Raw genomic sequence first — 23,606 nt, forward strand, 5'->3', positions numbered from 1 at the left:
CCTCCATTTCAGAAGATACAACTTAATGCTTGTTATGAAGGTGGGGAAACTGAGATCAGGGAAGAAACCTGCAAATGTTGTACAGAATATGAGAGAAAGAATATGGAGTCTGGGAAGTTTGATCAGCCCAAGTCCCACCACCCTTCTGAAACCAACAGTTCCCCATCAAAACGTAAAATAAATGCAGGTTACATACCTCCCTCCACTGCTTGCTCTCTATGCCCTGAGTATACAACACACACACTGCAAAAAAGAAAAATTACAGGTCAGTTTAGCCAGTGGCACAGTGAGAGCAGTTCAGTGGTGTCACCCTGCACAGTCTTGCATAGATGACGTACAGAGCAGAGCCTTCTGTAGGGACAGAAAACAAGCAAGCTCACTTCAGCCTTCCTCCCCAGCACAGATGGGGGAATGGGGTCAGTGTCCTTGAAAACTGAAAATCTATCATCCATTCTCTCCTTAGCTCCTGCTCACCACTTTGATACTGCTTGCTACTGCACCTACACGAATGGCTTTATATATTTTATAGTCATATTGTAAGATTTTTAAATGTTGTAACCTGCCCTGAGCCCGGCTTTGGCTGGGGGAGGGCGGGCTAAAAGCATGTCTTAATAAATAAATAAATAAATAAATAAATAAATAAATAAATAAATAAATAAATAAATAAAATAACGCTGAGACACGTCTCCCTGTTTGGCCAGGAAGGTGTTTTGCCCCCAAAACACCAACTGCCCCAAAGGCAAACATAAGCTATTGAAGAGTAAACATGGTATGTGATGGAAACCAATAACTGAATCCACTCAAAAGGCAGATTGTCTTGAACTTGTGCTTAGGGGGTAAATGACTGGGTCCTGGGTCACTCACTCACTGCATGCAACCAGATCTTGGATGGCAACTAATATTTAACAGAAGCAATATTATGAATGGAGCAAAATGTTGAATGTCCAGCGTCACCACCTCTGCCCACTGACTTGCCCCCACATAAATAACTGCCAGGGACTTTGCTGCAATTTATTTATTTATTGAAACATTTATACCCCACCTTTTTCTGGAGGCTCAAGGTAGCTAACAAAATGGAAACACTGCAGTTAGACAATAATACCAATAGGGAGATGCAGAAAGTAAAAACAAACTAAATATATAATGACTCCATCAGCCTCCACAAAAAGCTTGGGGAAACAAGACACCTTTACAAGCTCTTCAAAAACGAAGACGTGCCTTTCACACCTCTTCAGGTACATCATTCCATAATGTTGGGCCAATGACCAAAAATGCTGAAGCCTGGGCTGAGGAGGAGTGGTCTAATCTTTGGGAGGGTATAAAAAGGAGGAAGATAAGTATGTGGCACATATGAGAATAATGGGAGATGCACTCCATTAGTTATGAGGATCCCAGGCCATAAAGAGCATTAAAGATAACAGCCAGCATCTTAAAAGGGGCCGTATGCAAATAGGTAACCAGTGGAGGTATTGAAGAACAGGTGTTCTATGTTCCATATGGCTAGTTCAAGACAAAATCTCGGTTGTGGACTTCGTACCCACTGAAGCTTCCAGGCCCCATGAAGAGAATGTTATACCAATCAGCCTTTCACTTCAGGGCACAAGCAAAGATGTATTTCAGCTCCTGCTACCCAACAGAGGTACTCTTCCTTTAAGCAACTCATGCTCTCAAGTCTGTTTGTCTAAGCCATACAAGGACTGTGACCGAGACCCTGTGGCTGCTCTGTAACTCTGTTACGGGAAAGTAAACAGCTGAACATCAGGAGAAAAGTTCTGACAGAGAAAATAATTTGAAAATGGAACCAGTTCCCTGCCGGAGGTGGGGGGCGCAGCCACCTGACAGGCGTGTCCTACCTTTGGACTCTCTGCATTGACTGAGGGGGTGGGCTCCCACAGTTTGAAATCATAGGCACTCATCCTGCTGCTCCTCTGAGCAAAGGCCAAAGTCCTCCTCCAATTCACATGGCTTCCCTTGTCAGCTGAACGGCCACTGAAGTTGGAAGAAGGCTCTTAGGCTGGGAGAAGATTCTGCTGAGCAGAGTGGTAGGATACAGGACGATGATTTTTAACTGTGAGAATGGCATAAATAGCCTGTGCCTATGCCTTGGCTCACACAGGAGACAGTGGCTATCATACCTAACAAGTATGTGCATGGAGGGGGATATCCTTGGGATCTGATGCTATGCTGGAGCCACAGAGGATGCCTCTGCAGGCTGAATGGGGCTTTCAGTGCCTTACCTTTGTCGAGGCTAGGCCAGAAGCAGCACCACTGGAGCCCACTGCCTCCAGATTACAGGGTGTGTAGCCAAAGCCTATGCTAGCTGCCTCAGAAGTAAATCATACTGAATTGAACGGAATTTGCTCCTGACTAGGTGTGCATAAGATTTCAGCCTTAAGTTAGAGCGGTTCCTCAGTGGAACAGGCTTCCTCGGGAGGTGGTGAGCTCTCCTTCCCTGGAGGTTTTTAAGCAGAGGCTAGATGGCCATCTGTCAGCAATGCTGATTCTATGACCTTAGGCAGATCATGTGAGGGTTCTTGGCCATCTTCTGGGCATGGAGTAGGGGTCACTGGGGTGTGTGTGGGGGAGGTAGTTGTGAATTTCCTGCATTGTGCAGGGGGTTGGACTAGATGACCCTGGTGGTCCCTTCCAGCTCTATGATTCTATGATTCCCACAGTCTGCTCATTCAAATCCAGTCCAGGCAGTATGGTTCCCCCTCTGGCTGGCAGTCTCTCCTCCCCCACCTTTCATATTATTAATAGGCTCCAGTGGAACAACCCGGGATGAGAAGCAGGGGTATCTGTGTTCAAAAGTGCTATTTTTGTTCCAAGCGTGAGCCTGCCACCACAGCCCACCTGTAACAGTGACCCCCCCACCTCCACCCTGCCCTCCAATGCTGCCTCTTCCTGACTGTTTTATAGAGGCACAACTGTTAGCAGACTTGACCTCCTACTACAGCGAACACAAAGTCAAAACGCAGGCAGGTCTCTCCTGACTTAACAAAGCAGCCACAAAAATCAAAACAAGGTCTTAAGCCTGGCTGCTTAAATTAGCCAATGAAGACACTTCCATTAGCGTATTTGGCTCCCTTTCAAATGCTCCCCATTTCTAAAGCACAGCAGAAATGCACAGAAGATTAATGAAGTGTTAATGAAGAAGAGCTGCTGCCAAAACACTCGCAATTCAGCAGAGAGCAAATGTGGTTCCATTAATTTTTTTCTCAGGTTCTGCCGGTTGCCCCCCCCCCCTTTTATCTATGATCTAAGGCTATTTGGTCCAAGCATATGATCTACTTTCCTTGGGATCGCTACAGAAGGAGCATTCTTTACCAACTAGTCACAGAAGGAAGAAAGTGAATACAATTAATCAAACCAAAAGATGAGGCTGAGACACACAAAAGCACATTTGTACACCCTCTTACACTGACCCAGAGGTCTGCTTTGCTAAGGTTGGGAGTGACAGTGCATTGCATGGGGTCTGGAGCCAATTTCCTATTCGCTGCAAGGGAGAGGTGCAATCTGTATGAACACTCAATCGCACAAGCTGATTTGGACCTTCCTTCAATAAGAATGAGGATCCTCTTGTGTACCCTATGATCCATGGATGGATCTGACTATGTTTATAGGTTCTGAACGGATAGCTGTGTGAGTCTGCATGCAACTGATGAAATGGGCTCTAAGGTACAATACATTTTTAGTCTTTCAGGAACCACAAGACTCTTTGTCATTTTATCTTTATACGGATAGGGGTGGAGAGTGGCTATGCCAAGTGGAGTGCTGCTGCAAAGACAAGTTCAAATATGTTAACGTCTAGGTAGTTTTCACAATTCACTGCTCTTTGCTTTGGAGTAATTGTTTCCATCCTAGAGTCATTAACAGAGGGAACAATCCAGTCAAATTTGATATACTTTTAATTCCCATTCATTTCAATGGAAAAGGGAAGTATGTGCTGTGCTAAAAAGAAAAGCCTGAGAACTGCTTACTTTGGCTGGATCATTCCAAAGGTTATAATGCTAAACTAAAAGTGGATTCTACACGGTTAAATGTCTCTGAGCAAAAAAACACGAACCCAGAACCAAAGCGGATTATGAAAAACAATGAAGCTCTACACAAAGTGTACTTACATGGGTCAGACTTGGAGAACGTGTCTTTATCCAAAAGGTTCCTGAAATAAAGGCGTAAAGAGAAAGGATTACAGAACAGCCTAGACAGATCAATTTGCAACATACAAGCCAAACTGGTCAAACATCCCCCATCTGTTTCTGCAGGTAATCTGAACTGGTGCCAGTGTGGCGTAGTGGTTAAGAGTGGCAGACTCTAATCTGGTGAACCAGATTTGTTTTCTCACTTCTCCATATGAAGCCTGCTGGGTGACCTTGGGCTAGTCACAGTTCTTTCCGAACTCTCTCAGCCCCACCTACCTCAGAAGATGTCTGTTGTGGGGAAGGGGATTGTAAGCCGCTTGGAGACCTCTAAAGGTAAGGAAAAGTGGGGTATAAAAACCAGCTCTTCTTTTAAAAAACAACACAACGGGTCATTTTTAGGAATTTTGAAAGAAAACTCCCTCAATTTGTTTCAAAAGTGAAGTCAACCATTTTCTAAGTTGACATTGCCTAAGAATGTGCTTCCTTTCCTCAGATTCAAATGCTCCATGGTCCAGATTATCAAATGGAGTAAAAAAACAAAATAAAACATCATGATGTTGTGGTCTATTATGCCACTGCAAAAACTGGATGAGGTTTAAGTGAACAGAACCCAACAGAACAGGATACATCAGATTGTTTTGTAGCATGAACTACAAAACTTCTCAGGACTTGGCCTGAAAGTACGTGATGCAGGCGACTATGCAGAAACGAAGCAGATCTAGATCTGGTCATTGCCTGGAAGGCAGAGTGTATACTGCCTTGAGTTTCATCAAAGGAAGGTCTAAACGTAAATTAACAATAAGAGGAACACGTGAAGCTGTCTTACACTGAGACAGACCATTAGCCTATCAAGGTCAGGATTGTCTACTCTAGTATAGTCAACCAGATGGGTAGCCATGCTCGACTATTTTTGAAAAACCACAGAAGTCCAGTAGCACATTAAAGACTAATCACATTTATACCTGCATGAGTTTTCATGAGTCAGACCTCACTACCTCAGATGCAAAGAAAACAATTTCCCTCATTTTTACACAGAAAATGAAAGAAGGAGAGGGAGAAGAGAGGAGCAAAGAGAGGCCTATTCTGGCTGGCAGCAGTTCTCCACGGTCTCAGGTACAGATCTTTCACATTACCTACAACCTGATATTTTTTACTGGAGATGCCAATCACCGACGCTAGGACCTTATTTTTGCAAAGCAGACACTGTACCATTGAGCCATGCCCCCTCCCCAACATTGGCAGAAGTGCTGTTTGCCCTCTTGCTTCAGTTTCTTGGAAGCAAGAGCACAGGAAGTTGTCCTTTGGCTTCATGGAGGCCTGGAAACCATGCCTTCTCAAGGTAGACCAGAAAAAAAGACCAAACATCATGATCCATCAAATACAGCTATTGGTTATCTTCTTCATTAAATATCAGTTACCTCCATCATTTCAGAGATGGTGAGAGCATAAAGGACTGTTGCTCAAGAAACTACAGAGAATTGAAAGCTGTGGAAATGTTTTTGTGTGTGTTGTGCTACTGATTCTCCATTTAAGCTGCCTTCTTTTGATAATAGAATCCAAACCCTGCAGGCAAAAATGTCATGTTATGCCAACTTCACTTTGTAAATCAGAACATTTTCACAAACAAAATAAAGATCTGTTCCATGCAATGAGGACAGGACAGCACAAAACCCCCACTATATTTGTGGGTATCCATACGATGTAATGCCCAATCCAGGTATGACTCATGGGGCTCCCATATTTCCCCCAATAGGTCAGATTTTTTCACCAAAAAAACCCCTCCTTTTTCTGTGGGGTGGCTGAGGGCAAAATGTCCATGTGAACATTCCACTTTCAGCCAGCATGGGGGGGGGGGATTTCTCAACATAGCATGGGGCAGCTCACCACCCCATGCCATTTCCACCCATTTTAGCCCTTTAAAGGTCTTTTTTACTTTTCTAGCTGAGCCATGTTCCAGCATTGCAATGTTGCGCCATGGCTCAGCCGCAAAAGGGAGAGATAGTAGGAGGGTTGGGGGCTGAAGGGATACCAAATTTGTGTCATATCTCTGCTTCTGTGCAGATGTGATGCAGAAAAGGAGTGGGGCAGTAGCAGCAGCAAGCACCCTGGGATTAGCTGTTTACAGAAGCTGTTCCCACCCATTCCTGCCCCACTTGTTGTTCGTTCTTTGCAGAGAGAACTGTAGGAGCAGCCAGAGAGAACTGCTCATTCAGGATTTGTCTTCGTAAAATGTAATTTAAGTAGCTAGTGTGGGGATCCAATATGCAGGAATCTGTCCATTCATGGGGGGTGGGGGAAGAAGAGGAGGAGGAGAGTTGGTTTTTATATCCCGATTTTCTCTACCTTTTTCAGGAAACTCAAACCAGCTTTCAATTGCCTTGCCTTCCTCTCCCCACAACGGATACCTTGTGAGGTAGATGGGGCTGAGAGAGTTTAGAGAGAACTGTGACTAGCTCAAGGTCACCCAGCAGGCTTCATGTGGAGGAGTGGGGAAACCAACCCAGTTCACCAGATTGGAGTCCACAGCTCATGTGGAGAAGTGGAGAATCAAACCTGGTCCTCCAGATTAGAGTCCACCGCTTTTAACCACTACACCACGCTGGAGTATGTGTGCCTATTTTTAAACATAAGAGAAGCCAAATGAAAGCAAATCCTGCTCCCCCATTACATAGATATGCTAAACACAGGTCTGTTTGAAGCATTTTTTTCTCCCAGCCTGTGAGAATTTTACAGTGCAGTGCTGAACAGAGTTATATCCTTCTTAGTCCATTGTAGTCAATGGGCTTAGAAAGGGGGTAATTCTGTTTAGGGGCTTTGAACAAACATTAATTGTTCAAAAGCATGCCAAATGCAAACTTTTACCTTTCAATGAAAAGTTGTTTGTATCATTGAAAGCTCTGTTATTGTATTTTTCTTTTAAGGCAAAAGATGTTAATAATGTATGTGTTGTTTTTTCTAAACTAAAACCTCAGTATTCAGGTTAAATTGCCGTGTTGGCACTTTGCGATAAATAAGTGGGTTTCGGGTTGCAGTTTGGGCACTCGGTCTCTAAAAGGTTCGCCATCACTGCCATAGGGCTTTCAAGGCAAGAGCCAAACAGAAGTGGTTTGCCACTGTGTGCCTCTGTGCAGCAACCCTGGACTTCCTTGATGGTTTCCCATTCAAATATGAACCAGGGCCAACCATGCTAACCTTCCAAGATCTGATGAGACTGGGTTAGCCTGGGTCATCCAGGTGAGGGTTTCAGAAAATACTATCATCTAAAATTAAACACCTGAGATATGATAGAGGCTAAAGGAACATTACCTGAATACAATGATGCCAAATAACTGCAATAAGGATATCGAAGAACCCAAAGAAAATTATTAATGAACAAAATGAAATGGGCCCAAACCCAAATAAAATTTATGTGCATATCCATACTGGATAGAAAAAGATGAAACATGAGTGCAAAAAATATTTATATAAGAATGGGCATTCAAACTTGGATGGGACTTTGCTCCGTAGTAAGGTGGTGTGATAAACTTCAAGAAGTTGTACTTAATTTACATGGAACTTTCCTGAAATCCGCCCACATTTCCCCACCCCTGGGGAAATCTCTGAGGGATTCTGCCTGTGGCATATACAATAATACAGCTTCAGGTTCTGCAAAACCAGCCTCCACCCCCATCCCTACCTCACTCAACCATCCATTCAATTCTCAATCTTCAAGATAATAACAAACGGCTGGGAGCTGTCCAGCACTTACGGTTCTGAATGCAGCCAGCCAAGACCGCAATCAAGATGTAACCATAACAGTCAATGGGATCCTTTGCAGAGCTTGATGAAGTTTGGATCGGGCCCTAATGGCACAGAAGGCAGGAATGAATAGCAGAGATAATGAGGGATTAAGGAAGGCTTAATAGCATTCCAGCTTCAGAGCCAGGACTCCTGTGAATGTTCCTTTCAATAGCTTATCTTCAAAGCATGCAAGAGCACGAATTAAATGTAAGAAGATATACAAGGCTGAGTGCGGAGGGAGCTCATTTCTACTTGCTGGCATACTCATTCCAGGAAACAATATTTCACTGCTTTAGTGGCAGTGGCTCAACTTCAGGGACCGGAGCAGGTCAAGTTCTTGCTTTGGGACAGAGGAGAAAGCTGCTCTGGGCAAACAGTAACAAAACATTGAACTTTTCACGTGTGATTGGTATTACATGTGCAGATGAGATGAGTAGCGGGACTTGCAGAAGACACTGGACATCACAGTTCCTAACAACAGCCAAACGTGGAGGATTTGAAGGCTACAGCGTAGTGTATGTGAACCTATGATTATGGAGTGATTCATCTATTGTAATTTATTCTAAGCAATCAAAATAATTAGGGGCATTTTGAGAAGGATGATCTGTCTTCTTGTCATAGGCAGTGGCAGTTAAAGATTAAGGAAACAGCAAGAACTCAGTTAGGCCTGTTAGCATGGAAGGTAGGATAGAGAAATTCTGGGGAAATGTCAAACAATATTGTACTTTTCTGGTATTCAAAGGTGCAAGGAGAGAGCAGGACTTGTATTTTTGCAACAACTATTTGGGTTTTTTTTGCATGATATATCCTGAAAAATACTGCAAAACCATATTCCCATCCTGCCCCTCCAAGCCCTAAAATGCATTTCCCCCCCCCAATTGCCACACAAATCTGGAATTAAAGATGCTTTTAAAAATACTGAATATGTCATTTCAACTACTGCCCTGGCACATCTCTTTCCACACTTGGTACTGCATTCTCTAGACTGGAGCGGGTGACTGTGAAGCACTTCGAGCATTGAAGCTGATATATAAATAAGAGAGCTGAGTCTTATTTCTGCAGTGTTTTAGACTGCAGATTTCCTGGGCCTCTAGCTATAATCTTGCAATGATGCTACTGTTGAATAGGGTGCCCTGCCCTGCAGTGACAAACCACACTTACAGCTTGAAGATTATTGGCAGAGACAGTAGAATTTGTGTGGGTGGCTGTCACAAATTGCCCAAATGAAAGCATGAAAGGCACAAAGAGAAAAGAAGCCCTCTCATCTCAAAGGGGACAGAATTTCACACGGTGAATGGGCTGCCTTACAAGTTTTTAAGGCTAAAGCAGCAGAATGGGAAGGGACTAGGAGCAAAAGGGACCTAAAAACAGAAGCAGTTGAGAGGAAGGTTCTGAAAAGGAAAAACCAGAAAGGCCAGAAAGAAAGAAAAAAGTACAGTAATTCCAACCAAGTGGGAACCATTTGTCCTTCTGCTAGTAATGTTGGCCTTTTGATGCCAAAAAAAAAAAAAAATAGCACTTTCCTTTCAGAACCATTTCCTTTGAGAGATCTTGATACATTAGCCTCTCCCCTCCTTTCCTACTATCTCTCATTCCTGGAATGATAAAAGTCCCATTGGGATAAAACAAAACCTCCTCCAGCCTCTTCATGCATTGAGCAATTATGACTTTCTGCTAGAGGACAGGGCTTGAATGACTATCCCACCCCCCCAAATAAAGCTAATACTTTCTTGGCAGGATGAGCAATACAAATGTTGCCAAAAACACACACAAAAAAAATCAGTGCACATGAACACCACAGAATGCAGCTAAATCACACTGGAGAAATGGAAACTTGGAGTTATTGTAGAAAATGCTAAGGTGAGAGTCACAGAAAGTAGGGGAAAAAGGACTACACAATGAAGCTTCCAGTAACTAAAATATCCTAACAACTGCTCAGTGAAGGATCTCAGTTCTTTCTGCCTCCTTATTTTGTGTTGAGCCTCATATTAAGCATGCAAACAGGGCACACTGGAGGTCTGAGCAAGCAGTCCTGAGGCCTCTAGTGGGACTTCTGACTTGCTGGACAAAGAGATTAGCCCTTGAAAAGCAACCAATGGGCAACTTATATATAGCAAAACAATATAAGCAGGAGGCACTGTGGAAAGGATAGTTATTCTTGATTCTTGACAAGTCAGACCTGAGTGCATTTGTGCAGCCCACTGGTTAAGAACTCCTCACGAATTCTGCTCTCTGCACTGCTGAAGCAGGTACTAGAGACCAGAAACAGGGATCTGTCAGTGGTGGCACCTTGCCTTTCAAATGCCCTCCCCTTTCACTTGCATTGGAGGAACAGAGGAAGAAAACAGCAAAAGATGAAGAAGAAAAGAAGAAGAGTTGGTTCTTATATGCCGACTTTCTCTACCACTTAAGGAAGACTCAAACGGGCTTACAATCACCTACCCTTCCCCTTCCCACAACAGACACCCTGTGAGGTAGATGGGGCTGAGAGAGCTGTGACTAGCCCAAGGTCATCCAGCTGGCTTCATGTGTAGGAGTGGGGAAACAAATCCAGTTCACCAGATTAGCCTCCATCTGGAGGAGTGGGGAATCAAACCCAGTTCTCCAGATCAAAGTCCACTGTTCCAAACCACTGCTCTTAACCACTACACCACGCTGGCTCTCTCGCTGAAGCCAAATAACTCCATTTAACAGACAGAAAGAAGTTATAAGCTAATTTTCTCAAAGCCTGTTAAAAGAGCATATTTTCAGAGAAGATGGGAGGATAAACTCCACAGCACTGAACTATTCCAATAACTACCACATCTGAATGTCCTAACAGATTTATAATCTCTTTCAGACTTCTGTGCTAGATGGTGAATAGTCAGTCAACCATGGCATTGACACATAACAGCTTCAGTTTGTTTATTTAGCAGACCAGCAGTGCAGTTCTAAGCAGAGTTACTCCCTTCTAAGACCAATGAAGTCAAGTCATTAAAGGATGGCACTGAAGGGCTCCATTCGCAGCTATCGCTGGTGGTACACAAGCCACTTCTCTATGGCATTTTCTCTTGGACATCCTAAAAAGTATTTAAATGCAGGAAACAGACAGGGCCAATTGCAAGACAAAAGGCAACACTTAGATGGAAAGTAACCACCCAATTGTGCAAAGCCATCACAGGAAAGTGTTTCTCATGCCACTAGGAGTAAAGCATGAATGGTGTCTTCTTCATGTACCCTTGAGGATCAGGATCTCTACCAAGTCCATTTAGATTGCTGAATGAACAGTTGTTATGAATTAATAGTTATCAATGGAAACTTAGGCTGCATTCAGGCCATCAAACTTTGGTACGCCTGACTAAAATGAGCCTCTAAAGTGCTTGGGCTCAGGCATGCTCTCCCTCCCCCACCCCCACCTTCTCTCACACATGGAGCACAGCTTGAAGACTTCCTTGTTTGATACAAAACACAACTAGCCAAGACATCCAAACTGGGTGAAATGACAAGACTGTGGTTTGTTTCTTGCTTGCAAACCAGAATTAAATCATGATTTCAAATCCTTGCATTTATGCCAGAAACTGACTTCAAGGGCTCATGGTTGCCATGAGCAAACTATGGTGGGCTTGTGACATCTAAATACAGCCTTAGCTTGCATGTCAGGAAATGGATGGAGGGTACTTTCACAAAGGATGTCAGGAATGCAGCACTTATAATTTTGTGAATTTTGTTAATACAGTGTAGGAAGAGAACCATTATGAAATCACAGGTGTACTGTTGTCAATGTAGCTTCCTCATTCTATTTGCAAATGTGAGAAACACAACACATTTGTATCACCCATGGAAAACAGCCCAAATCTAGACAAACACCTTCTTCCCCTGCTTCTAGGTGTCTGCAGCACTCAGTCTTTTACCACTTTCTAAACTAAATAGATAGAGATGCAAACTATAAGATATGCAACTGCTTCGCAACTAGAGACTACAAATCTGGGTCACTAAAGGCATCAAAGCCTAGCTTTTGGAACTTTTAGATTGCAGATTTATCTGTTTCAGCAGCTGTTTGTTTCCCCCTTAACAATGAACTGTTCTGATGACTTAATTGGTTACCCTGAAAAACAACAACTTGTCTAGGAAATTATTAGAGTGAGTCAGCCTTCCAAGGTTGTGAAGTCTACAGAAATCAACAGAATGGTATTGCTCTAATCAGTGTAGAGGGAGAAGAGATTATAGGGTGAAGGATCCTGGCTGCCCTCTTGATACCAGTAGGAAACATCTTTTGGCCATTCTGAGTAGTTCTGCAAGAAAATCTATGTGATCACATATGTGTTTGTGTGTGTGTTTGTGTGTGTGTGTGTGTGTGTAAAGTGCCCTCAAGCCGCAGCCAACTTATGGCGACCCCTTATGGGGTTTTCATGGCAAGAGACTAACAGAGGTGATTTGCCAGTGCCTTCCTCTGCACAGCAACCCTGGACTTCCTTGGTGGTCTCCCATCCAAATACTAACCAGGGCTGACCCTGCTTAGCTTTTGAGATCTGACGAGATCAGGCTAGCCTGGGCCATCTAGGTCAGGGCATGATCACATATATAAGGAAACAAATACCCCATGGATTCTGTGAATAGCCTATAAAACCATATATTGGGTTCAATGATTTGAAATGATTCACTGAATTAACAAATCCAAAATACAGATGAGGTATGGTTAAAAGGGAGGAGCATAAAATTCAGAAAGACAGTAATGCCACCCCACACCTTTTATTATTTAAATCAGTAATTTGTAGAGCAGTGCTGAATGTTCTCTAATTTCAGCAATGTGAAAGAAGAACATTCAATGCTGCCAAACTGAACAATCACGTTGTCTCATTGCTGTTCAGCCCTGCTCTTCCTCCTCAGGGTCCTTTCCCTTCTCCTTTGCCCGGGACAGACCTCAGCTTCATTTGCCTTCGAGGCTATTTAATCTGATTGCCATGGCCAACAAATGTTGTTTTCTTTGCAAGCATCTGTGACATCATAGTGACAGACCTATGTGGTAATGTGATCGACAAAACCACATGGATCATAACCCATGAGATAACATGAAGCTGAGAGCTGAAAGGCAAATAAGAATGGTGTGGAGGAGAACTGGATCAAGGTAATGCAGCCACAACCATGGAATATTGCAAAAACTGGAAGCTTCTCCAACACTCACGAACACACAATGAGATCCTGGTAATCTGAAGCATTAATACTGTTTCCCACCCACCCCCCTCAATCTTCAAAGCAACCAGTAAAGAGGTTGTTAAAATCTCGCCTTGAATCTGTAAACTGACTAAAAACTTATAGCCAAAATTTTTTTCCAACACACACTAACTTCCCCCTTCCCAGAGACATATACAATGGATTACAGAACAATCTCTCTCTCTCCTGTTTCTCTCCCTCCATCAATGAAGCTTGCCATCTGTACTGCTGGTCTCTTTTTTTTCTCTCCACCTTCTGAACTATTGATGTCTTCCCATCTGCCTCTATCATGCGATTCACAGCCCTTTCCTCTGTCACAGTACATGCCCTGTTTCTCTCTCTCTTTCTCTCTCATTTCAATGCCACTCTTCTTTCTTTCTCTTTTCCAATTTCTCACTCTCTGCTCTTGCACCTCCTATCAATCTGATGCATATGCAATTCACAGCAAAGCTTCACCACCACAAAAGCAGAACCAATGGTGTGTATCCAACCACTCATGGACTTTGTAGCGAGGAACCTAGCTGCTACTCCCTCTGGCTGCAGCTTACTGAATACCACTATAACTATGTTGGGGGGTGCTCAGTGGATTATCAGGAACCGCAAAGGGGGAAAAGTGGAAGGGGAAATTGGTGGTAATTACTGTCAACTTTTGTAAATGGAAATGCTTTTCTGTTGGATGGCATGGTTGAAGAGAGGCCAGTATGGTGGTCTGAATGCTGGATTTCAAAATAGGGAACCCAGATCCAAAACTTCTGTGCTATGAAGCTCACTTGTTCAAATTACCATTTCTCAACATAACCTTCAAAGGGTTGCTGTGACACTCAAATACTGGCCTGAGCTTCTTGGGGTGTTGGAATATAATTCTCATACCTCTGGCCAGCTGTAAATAGGGTTTCTGCCTATTTACTGCCAGAGCTTCTGTGACCTCAACATCTGCATGTCAGACAGAAATTCAGCAAGCAAATCTGTTCCCAGTACAGTGTCCTGGGGAGTTTTCACCATAAAACATACAGCTAAAAACACAAAGGCTTTGCTAAGGTAGAAAAAGGGTCAGCTGTTTGCAAACTACATAATATTGCTGATTAGAAACAAACTATACCAGTGATCCTCAAAGCCTATCAGTGCATTTCCTGGTGCTCACTTGCTTCTTCCTCAAAGCCCCTCTTCATCAAAGCAAAGAGGCCACCCAGGATTTTCTCCCCCTTGTGTGTGTGTTAAGTGCCATCAAGTCGCTTCCGACTCATGGCGACCCTATGAATCAATCCAAAATGTCCTGTTTTTGACAGCCTTGCTTAGATCTTGCAAATTGAGGGCTGTGGTTTCCTTTATTGAGTCAATCCATCTCTTGTTGGGTCTTCCTCTTTTCCTGCTGCCCTCACCTTTTCCTAGCATGACTGTCTTTTTCCCCTTACTGGAGCTGTAAAGTACTTCAGGTGACCCAAGGAGGCATCATCTTTGGATCTGCAGAGAGCACCCATTCAGAAATAGCTGCCTCTGTCAGAGGAGGATGCTTGGTTTGGAACAATTCTGTGATTGGCCTTGGTCCCCATGACAGCCATTTTGTGATTGGTCCCTTCTTCCATGGCATTTATTTTGTGGTGGTGATGGCACCCACCATCATTTCTCAAAATTCCAGTACTGTCAAGAGGTTCGGCAAAGTTGGGGACCCCTGAACTACACTCTAAGTAAGAATGGTTGCCAGTCTTCACATCGGCCCCTATGCTTTATGGTCATTTTTTAATCACCAGATTCTCGTAAACAACAATATTTATGTTGAAGTAAATTTCATTGATTTTAGTAAAACATAATTCAGAGTAATTTAAAATTGATAAACAATTCAGATAATATTTACAGCTCAATTAGAAGCATATTTATTGAGACATAAATCTCACCGAGTTAAAACGGGCTTGCTACTAAACTGAACATATAAGAATGTAGCATTTGCATTTATACACTGTGCTTATATATATAAAAAAGCTTCACATACATTATTTTAGCAATCCTTACAACAACTTTGTAAAATAGGCCAGGACCATTCACCTCATATTAGAGATTTGTGAAGGGTCAGGTTGACACTAAGCATCTTGCTTAAGGCGGTCATGGCTGAGCTGACATTTGAACCAGGGGCTTCCTTCTCACACTCTTACCTGCTATACTTCAGCAGCTCTAAACTAGTAGAAGCACATTGACTGAAGAAAACTGCCACTATCAGGCATATTCCCATGACCATGTCAATGCCTGGTGGCCATGCAGAAAAGTCTGGTTAGTTCAGCTGTGTACAAAAGCTGAAACCTGTAAATGGTGGTAGCAGACACTGATCTCCTCACATAGTTTGGATGTGGTTGAAAATCAACATGGACAGACTTTCCTCCAGGTACAGTAGTTTGAACTGCTGCATAGAGCTGCTCCGATATACAGTTCCAGATATTCTTTTTTAATTATTCCAGAGGGGAAACCATGGTAGCCCCTTTAGCACCAAAATACCAAAGAGACCTATGGCACATGAATGGGCTCTGGTTCATAGTTTCTTAACCACTTTTCGGTCAAAATAAATTAGTGCTCGAGGTTACTTTCAAAAATACATAAAATCAGCAATATAAAAAACTCACATGTGGTATCATCAATGACAGCAGAATGCCAGATCCATCCTTCCTAACTATCACGTTGGAACAAACGCTAACAGCTTTCAATCAGAGCGTTGTGGCACTTTGAAGGTTTGTTTGTTTTTAAATTCCAGCATAATCTTTTGTGAACTACAGGCCTTCAGATGCATTTCCCAGACTCCTCATGGTATTTGCATACCAAAACATAGTGATCCCCAACTTGTGCCCACCAATGTATTTCTTGATGCCCACTTGCTTCTTCCCTAAAGTATCTCTTCCCCAATGCAAAGAGCTAATCCTGATTTCCACCATATCAGTGGAGAAGGAAGTGCTTCAAAAAAGCCCAGGGAGGGTTGAAGTTACATCTGCAGGGGTCACATATTTGCAAACAGCTGTCTCCATCATAGGAGGATGTTTAGCTTGGAACCACCAAACATTCTGCGGAACTTCCCAGTACATTATGACTGGCCCCACTCAGTGACTTTGTTATGGCGTCCACTGCCTGTTCTCAAAACTCCAAAAGAACCCACCGATTCAAGAAAGTTGGGGACTCCTGTGCCATAACAACTTGGTTCCTTGACACCTTTACCACTTCCTGTGCCAGACTTTTCCTCTGGTTACCCTTTACCTTTGCACTTTGAAATGCTGACGGCGTCATCCCGGTATAAGGACATGCCTGGAAATGCTTCTCCAATACTATTTGTTTTTAGTTCACATGCAGTTATCCTCAAAGCCTTGTAATACACATTGTGTAATTGTGTGCAGCTTCTGGCTTAACTCAAGACAATTAAGATGACGGGGTCATCTGCTAAAGCTAAAGAGTGAGAGATTCAAAACAGATAAAAGGAAATATTTTTTCACACAATGCATAGTTAAATCCTGCCCCAGGATGTGGTGATGGCTACCAGCTTGGAGGGCTTTAAGAGGGGAGTGGACATATTCATGGAGGAGAGGGGTATTCATGGCTATTAGTTAGAATGGATACTGGTCATACTGCATACCTATTCTCTCTAGTATCAGAGGAGCATGCCTATTATTTTGGGTGCGGTGGAACACAGGCAGGATGGTGCTGCTGCAGTCGTCTTGTTTGTGGCTTCCTAGAGGCACCTGGTTGGCCACTGTGTGAACAGACTGCTGGACTTAATGGGCCTTGGTCTGATCCAGCAGGGCCTTTCTTATGTTCTTATGGCTGTTGTCATAAAATACCTTGTGATGGTCTGTTTTCTGGCACCAGTCATTGGCGTGCACAAGGAGAACGGCTGTTTGAATGTTCTCCAGTTGCTTTCCACATTCAACTTTGTTGGAGCTTTAATTGCTTCATTATTCACTTTAGCTATTCTCACCTTTTCATGTCTTTAGTCCTGGTTCATGTGTGGTGAGTAAGCAGGCACAAAATTAATGGGGTTTATTTTTAAAATTACAGCAGAATGAATTGTGTCTTGATAAACGCACTGCAACTGGTCTAGACAGTCAATGCCAGTACCTCTTAACGTTCCCACCTGGAAAGTAACAGACATGCCAGCATAAGTTGCATAATAGCCCCTTTCCAAATCAGCTATACTAACTCTACCCATAGGCTGTGCTCCGATGCCAAGACATTAATTCTAGAAGATGGCGGCGGGAAATGCTGCCTGGTCATGGCAACTCGGTAGGGTTTTCAGGGTAAGAGACAAACAGAGATAGTTTGCTATTGCCTTCCTCTGCATAGCAACCCTGGTCTTCCTTGGTGGTCTCCCATCCAAGTACTAACCAGGGCTGACCCTGCTTAGTTTCCAAGAGCTGACGAGACTGGGCTAGATTGGCCCATCAGAAAATACCATCATCTAAAATTAAACACCTGAGATACGATAGAGAAAATAGTTTTCTTTCGCAAACCTGCAAGTGAAGTTAGGATAAAGAACTCTTTTCAACTGCTACAGAGGTCATATTCTAGATATCTTCTATATGCTTCCACATGGTAACAATTCCTCATTTTCATTCTTCCGCATGGGAATTTTCTGCACTCTCCTCCATCAGCCACCATTCCCCCTGCCAGGACAGCAAAAAACTTTTTGATGGCTTTACAAAAAAACATTAATTGCTACAGTGTTATAGAGGTATAGTAATTTCTGTTTTTAAAAGTCCTCACAAAGCCCTCTGGTGGTATGGTGGAGAAAATGACGGCTGCAAAGGACAGACAGAAGAAAAATGGCTCCACTGTGGGTGGGACCTTCAGAAAGGTACACCTTTCTGCCTGGAGGGTGGGGTGTGCTAATGCACCCGGACTATGTTCCTTCTGGAAAGAATGCAATAAAACAGGTTTGAAAAAAGTCATGCTGAGAACAAGGAAATCTTGGAGATGATTAGAGGATGAAATCACGGGGATTTCCCCCCTCAATAAACAGAACTCCAGTTTGGAAGCAAAGGGTATAGGAAACCTATAGGACCAGCCACCATCAGCTCTGTCAAAACCAAATGTTTTACAAAGACAGAAGACTGAGCTACTGAGGTAGCTAAATTACCAACATCAGATGAGATCAACAACCGCTGGTCTACTTGCTTGTGGTTAAGAAGATTTGCCTCCATGCAACCAGGCAGGCAGGTTTCTGTGAACCGGAAAAGAATCACTTCTGTTCTTTTTCTCTTTTAAGGTTGTTCATATTCCATAAGAAACCTACACTAATACAATGCACAAGAATGTGTGCACAGGCAGGGGGAATATACTTATTTATTTGTATTTATACCTCACTTTTCTCCCTGGTCGGTGACCCAAAGTAGCTTTCACATTGTTCCCCCCCCCTCCACTTAATCCTCGCAACAAAAACCTTGTGAGGGTAGGTTAGGCTGAGAGGTTGTGATGGACCCCCAGGCACCCAGGATCCATGACTGAGCAGGGGATTCGAACCCAGTCATCCCAGATCCTAGTCCAATAGTATAACCACTGCACACCAGCCCTCAATATGCAGATTAAGTATTCCAGTGGATTGATCTGTAAGATTGTATCAGGTGAGCAGCCATATTAGTCTGTAGCAGTAGAAAAAGATCAAGTCCAGTATCACCTTGTTCTTTTTTCTTTCTTTATTCTCTCTACATTGTTGGTCTGGGACCGTATTAAACACTTTCGTTTCATTCTCTATATATTAGATGACTACATTAGAAGTGTAGATGACTGGGGAAGGCACTGGCAAACCACCCCGTAAACATAGTCTGTCTAGTAAACGTCGGGATGTGACGTCACCCCATGGGTCAGGAATGACCCGGCACTTGCACAGGGGACTGGCAAACCACCCCGTAAACATAGTCTGTCTATGACTATGCTTAGTTTCCAAGAGCTGACGAGACAGGGCTAGATTGGCCTTTACCTTTTACATTAGATGAACAGGCGAGTCCCCTTTATTAAAAAAGACACAAATCTGACATTAAAAATCACAATACTCAGAAACCAGTGGAAATACATTTTAATCTCCAGTCCCAAAATATTTTACAGAGTTCTACAGAGAAACCTCAAAGTGAGATTACAATGCGAGGTTACTAACCAGTTCAGGACAATCACACACACACTCAGAATGAACCGGGAAATAGCCTTATCCCATTTCAGATGCTAAATTTACGCATTTATCACCTGTGTGCATATCACCTTGCTCTAATCAAGCTGATTATGTTTTGCATGGGACCTCTGCATCCTGACTCCAACTAACCCTTCTTTTTAACACCCTGCATACCTCCTGACCTGGATATAAAGGCTGATGGATCTTTATTTTAATTTGCATCTGATGAAGTGAGCTTTGACTCATAAAAGCTTATGCCCTAGAAAAGTATGTTGGTCTTTAAATTGACATTGGACTTCACCATATCTGACAAAGGAAGCTTTGACTCTTGAAAGCTGATGCTTTAGTCTTGTTGCTCTTTAAGGTTCTGTTGGTACTTGCTCTTCTACTACAGATGAGCTTGGCTCCCCACCTGAAACTGACTTCAAATATATAAAATAAATAAGACTGGAGCAATAGCTTTCATATGTACTTAATCCACTTGAGTATGGCCTAAATAATGCAATTATTTCCTCTTTATTATTAATATTCTAGGAAGCATATGGATGGCCACACATTACAAAATTCTTTCCACCTAGGAGTTATCAGGAAAGCCACATGTACATTATAATGCTCAGTGAGCCTATATATGCTGTATACATGTGCTGAGTTCATGCATTAATAGGGTTGCCAGGTCCTCCCTCTCTACTGGTGAGGGGTTTTTTGGGGTGAGGTTGGGCGGCTCATGAGACGAGCTTACATCACTGCCAGGTTTATTCCCGGAAGCGCTGCATCATGAAGGGAAGGTTTACCACTCAACCGTGGTAAACCTTCCCATCGTGATGCAGTGCTTCTGGGAGTAAACCCGACATGACGTGCGTGCGGCCGCTGCTCCAAGCAGTCTGCTGGATTGGTGGGCCCATTCTAGCAACCTGGCAACCCTATGCAGCAAACCCCCCCTCCCCAATTCATCAAACATAAGAACCTGCAATTGAGCTTTCTGCATAGGCTTGGCTGAGAGCACTCTCATTGTTGTGACCCAACCTGCCACCTAGCCAAACAGGAAGTGAAGAAATGGTACAGCAGGGCCAGTTTTTAGAGGGGCACATGAGCAGCCATTTTTCTTGCAATTTCCATTGCAGTGCTTTGTCAAAACTGTCAGTGGAAAATTGAATTCTGTAGGCTTGCATGGACTTCTGGATTGCTGTCCCAAAAGGAAGCCGCTGGATACCTTTTTTATACCAGTTGTACAAGTGCCTGTAAGTTAGAGCTAAAGTCACCAGGGATAGAAATGTTGTTCCAGGGCATAACTGCTTCCTGATTACAGTGGAAGATGGGGAGAGTTGTCAACCACCACATGCTTAAAATTAATCTGTACTTGATCAAATTAAGTATGTCTAACAGGCAATCACCTGAAAGTAAGTGGGCGAAAAAAAGGCGGGGAAGGGTAAAAGGTAACTGGCTGGGGTGAAACTGACATTTTATGACCTCACCAGCATGCCAGGCAACTCCACCACCAATCAAGGCCCAGCGATTAACTGACATTTGCAGCTGTGGAAATAACTAGAGAGGCAAGCACCAAGCTTTGGAGCGCTCACTCCCGAGGTCGAACCTGGGGGCGCTTTACAGGTGTTAAATTAGCAACTGAAAGCATTCCTTTGCGAGGCCTGGATCACTTTAGTAACTTACAATTTTGAACCAAAGTACACCCATCTTAAGGGCAACAGGCCTAAATGGTAGTGCTTCTCTACTAGAGTTAGTTGCCAACCTCCAGGTGGTAAGCTATTACCCAAATGACACACCTGTGCCGAAATTAGTTACAGCTGAAGTAAACAAACAGGCTTCGTTTTTATATTCAATAATCAATAATCTATTTAACAAATTAATAATGAAATTTCAACATATTTATGACAGTTACTAATACTAACAATACTATTTCTTAGCTACTGATGAAATACAAACAAATTCCCAACAGAAAAACACAAACATTTCTTGGCGCCCAACATTGTGTTTTTCTGTTGGGAATTTGTATTTCATCAATAGCTTAGAAATAGTAATGTTAGTATTAGTAACTGTCATAAATATGTTGAAATTTCATTATTAATTTGTTAAATAGATGATTGATTATTGAATATAAAAACAGAGCCTACGTGCTGTTTATTAACTTCAACCTCTAGGTGGTGGCAGGTAATCTCCTGCTATTACAACTGATCTCCAGCCGATAGAGATCAGTTCCCCTGGTGAAAACTGCTGCTTTGGCAATTGGACTCTATGACATTGAAATCCCTCCCATCTCCAAACCCCGCCCTCCTCAGGCTCCGCCCCCAAAACCTCCCACCGGTGGTGAAGAGGGAACTGGCAACCCTATTCTCTATGCTAGTGTACCCTTTATTGGGAAGGGTCTGTAAGTAGAAGACATCCAGGGACTAAAGAGGCAGGAGGAAAAAGACCAGGTGAACAAAGCAAAGTAAAAGGCAATCCTGAGATATAACTGGAGAGAGGGTGAAGAAAAGAAGTACTCCACATAAGAACATAAGAAAGGCCCTGCTGGATCAGACCAAGGCCCATCAAGTCCAGCAGTCTGTTCACACAGTGGCCAACAGGTGCCTCTAGGAAGCCACAAACATCAAGTCTTCATTTCTTTTTCAAAACCAAAGCTGGACTGAACAATTCCAAGAAGGGTTCCCATTTCATCTGATCCAATAATTGCCATAAAAGAAAAATGTAAAATTAATTTATTCTCCACTTACTATGGCAAAGAGATAATCAGTCACCAGTTGTGAATTCCAATGTGAACAAGAGGGGAGGACAAATTACAAAGCAGCTTCCAAGCTGGTCTAAACCAGGCATATGAGGCAGATAACTTTGGTGGCCTTTATGCCAATGTTATTGTTACTTTGACTACAGTGAAATTACTCTTCATTTTCTGTTGCAATAACAGGAGCAGAAACAGCTGTACAGCACCATTGTGATCTGGCTTCATACGACTAAAAAAATTGTCATGTCGTACACTACCTTTATCCATAAATATGTGAAGCTTTCAGTCCCCTAAGAACAACAATACCCAATGGTGCTCATACATAATATTGAAAGTTTAAATTCTAATTCTGTCTTTAAATGAAATAAATAAGCAAATGGAATCCCCCTGTTACATTTTTAGAGCGCATTCCTGAGAATTGTGGCCGATTGGGCTTAGGAGGCGGCATGACCTCGCCACCAGCGTAAGTGCCTTTTGTTCCGTGTTAAGAGGCACTTACACTGGCGGCGAGGGCAGTTCTGTCGGTGCTTGAGTGCCACGGAGTTGCGCGCCGCTCCTCCGCTGGCGCAGTCTCCCTGTGGCGCAGATCATGGCAGAGACTTGCGGCACCGGCATGAGGGGGGCGTTCCTGGGGCATTCCTGGGGCAGGCCGAAGGGAGGAGCCACTGTTAGGCGGCTTCCTGTCCCCTTTCGCCCCGTAACGCCCGCCGGCGCAGAGAACAGTGTTGCTGTGCTTGCTTTTTAGCAGGCGCAGCCTCTCTGTTCTCTATGGTGCAAAAAGGCCCCGTTTAACAAAAAAGACGCGAAAAGGCTTTTTTTTCCGGCATAGGTGGAATGGTTTTAGGAGGCGACGCAACTGCGCCTTTTCCCCGCTGTTCCCCTACGCTGATTCTCAGGAATGCGCTGTTAGTCTGCAGTTTTCCCAAGGAATTCATCACAAAAACATCCCCCTGTTTTATTGCCAAGAACCCTGTGAAGTAGATTCGGGTGAGAGAGAGAGTGACTGACCCTCCCTAGACTGAGCAAGTCTCCATAGTCAAAATCCACTACATCATCCCCTACATTAGACTAACTCATTCATTTACTCTAAACACTTCTGGAGAAGTGCAGGGACTACTGTAAATCAGAGTTGAGTGATTCCTCAGGATCAGTGTGTGTGTGTGCGTGTGTGTGTGGGGGAAATCAAGAGTACCAAAATTTTCTGAGATTCATTTTCTTCCATATAACAGTGTATTCTTCTGCACCTGTTAACTGTAAGCCACAAAAGTAATTCCTACCCACTAACTTTTACAAATGAAATATGCATGTTTTAATAACACTGTTAAGTCTGTCATGTCCCCCCCCCCCATTTTGCTAGGTTCTATAGCCTGGGGTAGTCATGGTAATAAAGCATTAAGGAAGATATTCTAGGCTGCCTTTTTCGCTCTGGCAGCAATTGCTGTCCTGTACAATGGCAGGAAGGGGAGGGGATTCGTATTCCTTGAAGACGATCCAGGAGGGAAACCTAAGAGCCATCACAGGAACGCTTTAATCCTATTTTAAAAGCTTGTTAAGAATGATGCTCAAAAGTGGTGCTGAAATTAGGCTGTCCCTTTAATATTTACTTGCACGAGAAGAAAATCAATCA

General features: G+C 43.3%; 1 protein-coding gene across 1 annotated transcript in view; it reads right to left on the reverse strand.

Moving 5' to 3' along the window:
• Positions 1-23,606, reverse strand: part of LOC130494075 (copine-5) — a 178,718-nt gene that overhangs the window by 136,716 nt on the left and 18,396 nt on the right. The window contains exons 2-3 of the mRNA XM_056867722.1: positions 4,122-4,162; positions 197-243 (exon numbers count right to left, since the gene is read on the reverse strand). Coding sequence (XP_056723700.1) covers positions 197-243; positions 4,122-4,162 — 88 coding nt within the window. The remainder of the gene's footprint in view (positions 1-196; positions 244-4,121; positions 4,163-23,606) is intronic.

Source organism: Euleptes europaea, chromosome 2 (assembly GCF_029931775.1).
Source record: "Euleptes europaea isolate rEulEur1 chromosome 2, rEulEur1.hap1, whole genome shotgun sequence".
Lineage (NCBI taxonomy): Eukaryota > Metazoa > Chordata > Lepidosauria > Squamata > Sphaerodactylidae > Euleptes > Euleptes europaea.